Source organism: Acanthisitta chloris, unplaced genomic scaffold, assembly GCF_000695815.1.
Source record: "Acanthisitta chloris isolate BGI_N310 unplaced genomic scaffold, ASM69581v1 scaffold7709, whole genome shotgun sequence".
NCBI classification, from domain to species: Eukaryota; Metazoa; Chordata; class Aves; order Passeriformes; family Acanthisittidae; genus Acanthisitta; species Acanthisitta chloris.
Window position 1 is genome coordinate 1 of NW_008690804.1, and position 9509 is coordinate 9509.

At 40.1% G+C, this 9509-nt stretch overlaps 1 protein-coding gene across 1 annotated transcript in view; it reads right to left on the bottom strand.

Moving 5' to 3' along the window:
* Positions 1 to 1236: 1236 nt before the first annotated feature.
* LOC103809153 (tensin-3-like) overlaps positions 1237 to 9509 on the bottom strand; it is a gene marked incomplete at its 3' end in the record, with an annotated part of 34591 nt that continues 26318 nt past the window's right edge. The window contains exons 4-7 of the mRNA XM_009081968.1: positions 7992 to 8163; positions 5082 to 5725; positions 4374 to 4460; positions 1237 to 1365 (exon numbers count right to left, since the gene is read on the bottom strand). Of these exons, the coding sequence (XP_009080216.1) occupies positions 1237 to 1365; positions 4374 to 4460; positions 5082 to 5725; positions 7992 to 8163 (1032 nt within the window). The remainder of the gene's footprint in view (positions 1366 to 4373; positions 4461 to 5081; positions 5726 to 7991; positions 8164 to 9509) is intronic.

Below are 9509 nucleotides of genomic sequence, written 5' to 3' on the forward strand. Positions count from 1 at the left end.
TGCAGAAAACTGAACAAACTTGTGTCCCCTGGGATGAAACAGTAGGAACCAAAAAACCTAAGTATCACAGTGTGAGATGTGGAAGAATGCTAGTCTTACTACTACTTGCCTGTGGTTCAACTAACGTAAACCGTCTCTTAAAGGCTAGAAGAGTTTGAACTTCATGTCTTCTGGGACATCACTGGTCAGATTACTAAAAGATTCTTCACTAAAAGATTACTAAAAACACCTACAGCTACTCTCAATTTGTTTCCTTGTTGCTATCACCACCCCAATGCACCCTCTGTTGTCTTCATTAAATAAGACATTGCACTGGTTCTGCTGATGTTTACTGGCAATAAAAAGAAGGACTATGTGAAAAATTATTAAAAATTGTTTCAAAATACCAGATTGAAACACAATTTGAAAGCACTACTGTAATAGAAGTGGACTGCTAACCTTGCCCCAGAGTAAGCAAAGACAAACCCAAAAAAACCAAACCAAGAGACAAACAAACAAATCAAAACAGACAAAGCCACACTTCCACAACCACAATACTAAGAATCATTGCTTTCCTGTGATCTCGGAAGCTTACCTCACCAGCCAGCATGTACCAATTAAACATAATGAGCTTTATAAAAGAAAACCAGCAGCAATAAAAACCACTACACTACCCCGGAGTAGCACAAATGGAACCAAGAACACCACAGATACTGGCTGATGAGTTTCCATACAATGACTAATGATTTCTGTTTGTCCTTCTCATTTTACCTTTCACAAGCATCAGGTACAAGCTATACATGGAGGCACTGAAGCTGGCAGAGTAGGTGTATTTCATCATTTCTTTTAACAATTATCGTATTTCCTTAAGGAACCTCCTCAGATTTATATCTGAAGTAGAACTGTCTCAAAACAAAACTCTGGGGTCAAAAATATTCAACCCTCTAGCCAAGCGAAAGCTTAACATGGCAGTCTGTGACCAAATGCAGACTTCTGATTACTAGAGAGAACCAATTAATGAGATGACACTGATTTTCTGTTAGGTTGATAAAGTACACAATGAACATAGAAGTCATGGTGAAACTGTATAGTACAACAGGCATCTTATCCAGCCTCATTTAACAAGGTACCAAATGCAGCCAGTAATTCAAGCTCCACTTTTGAGAAGAGAGGAAGATTCCACCAGATTATTACCCAGTAATAAGGACTTCCTACTGTGTATGGCTTGTTAAATTATAGATAGAAGCCATACAGTACCTTTCTTTAACTGCAGCACGGAAGGAGGTGGTGTAGCAACTTTCATTGCTAGTCCATAGGCTCCCCGGAAAGAATGACTGTCTCGAACAATGAATGACCCAGGTTCCTTGTCCTTGAGAACAGTAATGGCTGCAAAAGATTTCAGGAAAGAAAGAGAAAAACAGTTCAAGAACAATGAACACACTCAAAAAGTACAGAATTGCAAATCTGTAATTAATAGGAAACTAGAGGAAATAAGATCCTCTGTCCCACTGCTGTAGAACAGAATACAATCAAGCATTTCCACCCAAGTGGAAACACATTGTACAAATCTCACAGATATTTATTTTAAGAGGAGCCTGAAGTACAGATCCCTATTGATTTTTAAACTGAGAAGGATGCTCAGGTCCCACCAGGATTCCTACAACCAGTGCGAGAGCAAGTTGATTCCTGATTACATTTTGTCAACTTGTTAGAAGCATTACAGGCTGAATAGCTATCCACAATTCCCACGCTGACTAGACAGCATCATTTTTCACTTCCTATTCAGCTTCAACAGGCAGAACAGATTTGTTTTCATCCACCACCAAGTTTCTCTCCCTGCAAAGCAGTCTCACCCCCTTAGTAGTTTTAAAGCAAAGGAATGAATATAAGTGAATATGTTGCACTTTGACTTCCAAGCATTGAAACATTTTACATCTATATTCTGTGACCTCTTCTGGAAGCATGGTATGAAGTCCTCCCCAGGAGGTACAATTTGCAGGGAAATTGCTGGTGCTTTGCATGAGTCTAGCACAGATTTGAAATCAAGTAGCCCAAAATCTTAAACTTACTTTGAAAACAGACAAAAAGTTTACTTAAATATTGATTTCAATAAAACCTTTATACTTTGCTTCCCCCTCCAGCCCCCAACACCACCCCCCAACTTCTTGAAAATACTTTTGCTTGTTTCCAGAATTTTTAACACTCAACAAACCTCCAGAGAAACACTAAAAAAAGCCCCAATTTGACCCTGGGCTCCTTAATTGTCTGTTTACACAGAATATGGATACTATGCATATGGGGCACAAAGCTGTATTTTGCAAGGCCTGAGCAATGATTATGCCATAAACACAAGAATAGTGACAAAAATTGGAAAAAATGCAGGCATAATTATCTCTTCTGTTAAAGTGAGTAAAGCAAAGAGGTATACATTCTGGTCTACTCATCCATAAGATAGCAAAGGAAAAAACCTATTTACACACCATGGCCTGTGTTGAGAGGATGAGGATGAATATGCAAAACCCCACAATTCAGCAGTAGTCACGTAACACTTCTAAATCCACAGGGAGACAGTAATAATTTGCCACAGGGGCAGTCCAACACAGAAAAAAATAACAAATACTCCCCCTCTCAACAACAGTATCTTAAAACATTTTTTAAAGGAATTTTACTTCAAGGATAAAAAGAGGCATATTAAAAGGTTGGAAAGGTTTTTGTCTCATTTATTCAAGCAGTTAGGTTTAAAATTTCTTTATGATCTACTTCCCTCTCTGGACCCGCATCAAGTCAGGAAATATTTTTCTGCACATTTAAAAACTCAGTTCTCATTATGGGTGCTGAGCAGATATGGGGAAGTGGAATGGAATGAAAGGACTAGTAGAACATAATCCAAAAATAAATTAATGTTCTGTTTTCTATGATCTTTATTTCCCTGGGACCATATTTACCACTACTCTACAAGAGACCATCTGAGACCCTGTGAACTAGACCAACATAGCAATTCATCAGTTGCTAACAGCTGAAGTTCAGAGTGTTTTGGTTTAGCATGAACTTCCTTCTCAATGCATAACTAATTAGTAATTCTTCTTTTTGGACAGCCACATTTTATGAATCCCACTTTAAAATCCTGCCATAACTCACTAATCACAATTCAGTATAGCTCAATATTACAGTACAGACACAGTAAAACCTATTGCATTTGTGCAGTACCTAGCATGCATATTTATGCACAGTTGCAGGGACAAGATGTAAGTTCATAGAATCACATAAGCATAGAATGGTCTGGGTTGGAAGGGACTTTAAAGATCATCTACCTTCAAAGCTCCTGCTGTGGACAAGGACACCTTCCACTAGATGAGGTTGCTCAGAGTTCCATCCACCCTGGCCCTAAACACTTAAAGCAGCATCCACAAATTCTCTGGGCAACCTGTTCCAGTGCCTCACCATCCACACAGTAAAGAATTTTTTTCTGGTATCTAATCTAAACCTATTCTTTTTCAGTTTGAAACCATTCCCCCTTGCCTGTCACTCCATGCCCTTAGTAGATAGTCTCTCTCCACCTCTCCTTCAGGTACTGGAAGGCCACAATTAGATCACTCCAAAGCCTTCTCTTTCCCAGGCTAAACAAACCCAATTCTCTTAGTCTTTCCTCATAGCAGAGGTGCTGCATCCCTCTAGTCGACTTGGTGGCTCTCCTCTGGAGTCACTCCAACATGTCCTTCCTGTACTGGGGACCCCAGAGGTGGATGGCACTCCAGGTGCTTGTAGGTATACATTTTCACATAGGTAATAAAAGTTTTCTTCAGCTCATTCAATAATACACCTACATAAAAATGTTCTGTACCCGCACTGTACGTCATAAAGATACTGTTCCATGGGAGTGTTATTTTGTGACCTTTACAAAATAATGCATGCGACTTGCAGCTGACGATGTAATTCAGACTACACAGAACTGACTGGTAGATGAGGATGCTTTTGTGATGACTTCTAGCTAATGAATTATTCTGAGACGATGCCAGAACAGCACCCTTGTACTCAAAAGGTTCCTGAAAGCAGACAATAATTTGGTATTGCTTCATGCATATCTGACATTCCAAAACCTGGAGCTACTCAGTAAAGGACATCTGCAGCAGCTATCACAGGTAGATCGAAATTACTTCATATTAAACTCAGTTAGGCTAACAATTTGTCTGATTATACTGAATATTTTTTAAGGACTACTTGACTGCCCTTCATACTCAAATACAGCCTTCCAGTAAAAGAAAATAAGTGAGGTTGTCTATGGCCCTTCTAGGTTTTGCATTTCTTTTAGACATCAGATATGTATCAAAAAAACTTAACGAGACTTCACCCATTAGCTTTTCTGTGAATGCCAGAATAGGTATCAGTTGATATACCTTGTTCTCTTGAAATATCTGGTTTATACCAGAACTTGGATGTGTCCTGAACAAATTTTACGGTCACATGTTTATCAGTTGTGTTTTCTGTGAAATAAAAGGGAAAAAGGTCAAGAAACTTTTTAAATACAAAATCGTTTTTAATTTTCTTTACAACTTCCAGTCACCTTAATTACTCACAAAACTCATCATTAGGACAATTTAAAGAAACTCTGAGCTGTTTTAGAACCAGAAAATATAACATCATACACTAAGATGCTTCAAGTTTCATTTTGAAAAATCCATAAAATATTAAAAACTCTTATAGTTGTAAAACTGTACTAAATACAAACTTCTCAACAGGGTCTAGCAAAGACACATCTACATTTTTAACTATTCTTGGTACAAGTCTAAAAGGTGCAGAGAGAAGCCAGACCTTATTAAAAGAAATTGGACTCCACACTGCTCACTTATAGTTTGGCAGCTGCAAAGGTAGGCTGCCCTTGGCTGACATCTAGGAAGCACAGGAAGAACTCTGCTGCCACATTTTCTGAATAATACAGCCAAAGACAGTGAACTGGAGCCACTTACTGCAAATATTCAACTCCTCTAAGCCATTTTCATTCCACTGCTTTTCCCCTCCCCCTTCACTTTAAAGATCCCCTAAATGCTTTTTATAAAGTCAATTAAAATCTAATGTATTCTGCGTTTCTCTGATGCGGAACCTACCTGGCACTGGGGAAGTGCTTATCATTTTTGAGAAATCTGGGAGGACATTTGGGAAGGGAATGCTGATTGTGCTTCCACTGTGGGGGCTAGAGAAGCCACTTGAAGAAGGTGACACGGAGGCAAGGGAACGTTCTCCTTCAGAAGACCTCTTCTTCTCTGGAAGAGGCGGTTGAGCATGTAGGTTTCCCCCATGATGCTGCTGAACTGCACTGTTCTGGCTATTGTGTTCAGAGGCCACTGTAATAAAGTTTTGTGTCAAAAAGCCATTGTCCTCAGCATTTGTCACTGATGAACTCAGGGTTTTAGAAGAGGTGATAGTATTGGCTGTGCAAGCAGCTTGTGCCTCCTCTTGGGGACAGCTAGTGCCCCTACTGCCCCCACTGTAGCTCATGCAAGCATGGGCACTGCTGCTGATAGCATGTTCCTGCATTGGCTCTGCTGGTGAATTCTCCAGGCTGCTCAGGGTGACAACTTGCAGTCCTGGAGTTTGGAAATGAGACAAGAGAGAGATATCTTGCATGGTGTTTGAAAATTCAGAGGGCACAAGGTATCCTCCCGGCTGCCTGGTGTTTCCCATTGAAAACTGGAGTGATGGGGAAGCTTTAGGGCTGCTTTCAAGCCAAGGACGTTCTGTTGCAGAAGAGCTGTCAAAAAAAAAAAAAAAAAGTAAAAAATTGAACACAAAAATAAACCAGCCAAATCATTCCCCTAAAATGCCACTGTACAACCCCTACTTCAGCAAAAGCAATCAAACACCACACCCAGGACAATACCTCAGGGTGCTCTTTGAAAACATACTGGACCAGGTAATGCAGCCAGATCAAGGGATTCCAGCCTCACCCTGATCACTCATTTCTTCAGTGGAGGTCATTATGTTCTGCCTTCCACCTAGCCATGTTGATGGGATAGTTTCTGAGCTTGCACGGTACACAAGTCCATCAAATTAATGACAGTACAGCACTCCTTCTCCCTGTTTGAGAGGGTTACTTTTAATATGAATCAATTCAGTGAGGCTGTTCACAGCACTGCTTCACATACAGTGGGCCTGATGAGCTGAAGTGTTACCTGGAAAAGAGTGGCAGGAGGCAAGAATTTCTTAAGCCAAAGCTGCCATAAAAGGCAGAGGGTTATGGAAGAAACATGACCTGCCACATCAGTTCTTACATGCAGAGTGTTTTATGCCCACCAGAAAAAAAAAAACAAAAAAAAGAAATGGGCTAAGGTAGTTGTGCACCATCATGCAATAAATTAATAACTATGACAAGAACACAGTTCAGAAGGCCCAACTCGAAGGGAGGCAGGTCCACGGGTTAATTTATTTGACAATGGAATAATTTTGATTGATAGAATTAAATATTTCAACAGTAAACATTACATTTTTTTCTACTAGATAGCAATTCTACCTGCTCAAGTGAAAAATAAAACAAAATGTCCTTGTAAAAATGAGAAACTAAGCTTCTGATGAAATCATCATATAAAAGTTTTTTTCCTTGCTTCTAAAAATGAAATGCCCTTAGAATGTAGCTGGAAAATATTACCAATAATATCAAATCTAGAAAGAACAAACTCATTCCAAAATGCAAAGGGAAAAGAGCTGACATAAGATATATATTAAGGTTTTTAATTAAAAGGAACTGTGGAAATGGATGCCAGTAGATTTGACCAGCTCAAAGTAGAAGTGCCATAAAGAAATGGAGGTAAATGGAAGACAACACCTCAAGAAAATAAAGGTACATCTGTAGCTAGCAGCTACATGAAATATAAAATGTCAAAAAATATTTAGAAAGAAGGGAACAAAGTTTTCTAGATAAAGTCTGAAGTAGGAATGTAAACTTGATAATGACTGCGTTGCCTGGTAAGCTTTTAATTCATATCCACTTATAATGAAATGTTACATTGCCTCCTCCACAGTAAATACCAAAATACTTTGCTTGGTCTTATGATTCACTTTCGTAATCACAAAACCAAAACATTCTTTCACAGTCTCAGTACTGATTGAAAATGAAATCAATTAGATTGGAAGATAAATAAGAGATAAGTAGGTACCAGCACACTTGAAATACTCCCTGAGAGTCTGACACACCAACTGACAGCATTCCCAAATGCTTACTGTGAAAAAGAAGCCAAATAGCCGAGAAGGAGAATAGGATAATTAGCCACAAAGGAATGTTGCAGAGTGATAAGAGAAGGTAACCTCATCAGCTGTAAGGTAACAGCTTGTGTCTTAAATAAATATTAGAGCACAGCTAATGACTGATCATTCATTGTTACCTTCTTCAACCAGGGATTCCTACGTTTGCTGTTTCTTGCTATTTCTCATTTTATGCTGTAATCTCCTTGGGACAATGGTTACTCTGCATATTTATGCTACTCAAGCTCTGGTCCAAAACCCTACATGTTTACCACAATATAAATATAAAACAATTAAATCTCTCGGCCTGCTGAGCAGTTGAAAAGGAGTCAGCTATACACTGTCAGAACAAATCCACTGACATTTCACTGATTAGAAACACATGCACTGCAGTGAGAAAAACGTTCCCTTTCTCTCATATGCAACTTACTTCAATGTGAAATTTCATGAAACAGTTTTCAGCAAAACATTAGAGAAGCTGGTTAAGCACACAGAAAAACATATATGAGATCATGCTAGCATATAATAAAATAAGCAAGCTATAGAATCCTATTAATTTTTGTCTTCCTATCTATCTTCAAAGCTGGTTGTGCCACTGACATATAAGTAACATCTGTGTATATGGTAAATTCCAGCCGGTGAACAATGCAAACAGTAAATGTCACAACCAAACTCAAAGTCCTTGGACAAATGCTCTGCAATGAAGATGCAAGCATAATGTCTTGGCTGGAAACTACAGTCATGAGAACTAAACAGTAAAGTAGGAGAATCTTTCCTACCTTTCTGTCCCTGGGATAGGACTGTTACTTGAAATAGTACATGAAGATGCAAAACAACGCTGAAAGGTGGGATCCGTCTGCATGTTGGCCCTCAGCAGAGGAGGCTTAGTGCCCACAGTGCTGTCAGACATCACCATAGAGTGGTTAATGGCTTCCGTGTAACTCTGAGATTCTGCAGCAAAGAAAAGAAAGCAAAAGCAAATTTAAAAACAACGCTCAGTTTTAAGGACCTTGTACTGAAAGAAGTGTTTTATAAAACATTCTGTTTTTCTCTCAGTAAGAGGATAAAGAAGAGGTTTTGCTTGTTTGAGCAGTAACATGTTATTTCAGCAAATTATGTTGATTGCCGAAAACATCCAGCAGGTCAAATGGCACAGGGAATAAAGATTACAGAATTGCACCACTCAAACTTATCAGTTCTCCAGAATACATTCTCTAGCCCTAAAGATGAGAACCGACCTGTCTGTTCCAAGTTGGTTTACATTCCACAGTCCACAATGTTAACCAGGTATATCTAGTCAAGTATCCTGTGTGACTATACACACTGCCACCAGAGAGGTAGAAAATTAGGGTATTAATTCAGTCAGCCCATTCAGCCCACTTGATGAATGGGGCAGGGCACCAGGTGGATAATCATAAAATCGTATCATAGAATCACAGAATTTTAGGGGTTGGAATGGACCTTACCGATCATCTAGTACCAACCATCTCTGCCATGGGCAGGGACACCTCCCCACTAGACCAGGTTGCTCAAGGCCTCATCCAGCCTGGCTTTGAACACTGCCAGGGTTGGGGCAGCCACCACTTCCATGGGCAACCTGTTCCAGTGTCTCACCACCCTTACAGCAAAAATTTTTTTCTAATATCCAACCTAAACCTCCCTTCCTTCAGTTTGAACCTGTTACCCCTTGTCCTATCACTGCAGTTCCTAACAGAGTCCCTCGCCAGCTCTCTTGTAGGCCCCTTCAGATACTGAAATGTTGCTATGAGGTCTCCACACAGTTTTCTCTTCCCCAGGCTGAACAGCCCCAACTTCCTCAGCCTATCTTCATAGAGGAGATGCTCCAGTTCTCTTATCAACTTTGTGGCCTCAGCTGGACTTGCTCCAACAGTTTCATGTCCTTCTTACATTGAGGGCACCAGAACTGCATGCAGCATTCCAGGTGGGTTTTCACAGAGTAGACTAAAAGCAGAGAAACACCTCTTTCAACCCACTGGCCACACTCCTTTTGATGCAGCCCAGGATTCCTTTGGCTTTCTGGGCTGCTAGTGCACACTGCTGTAAATTTCTCATCAACTGTCACTCCCATGTCTTTCTCCTCACTGCAGGTTTCAGTTACTTCCCCACCCAACCTGTAGGTGTGCCTGGGATTGCCATGGCCCAGATGTAGGACCTCGTACTCCATTTTGTTGAACTTCATGAGGTTTGCATTGGCCACCTCTCAAGCTTGTCAAGGTCCCTTTGCATAGCATCCCTTCCCTCCAGCATGTCAACTGCCCCACCCAACCTGTAGGTGT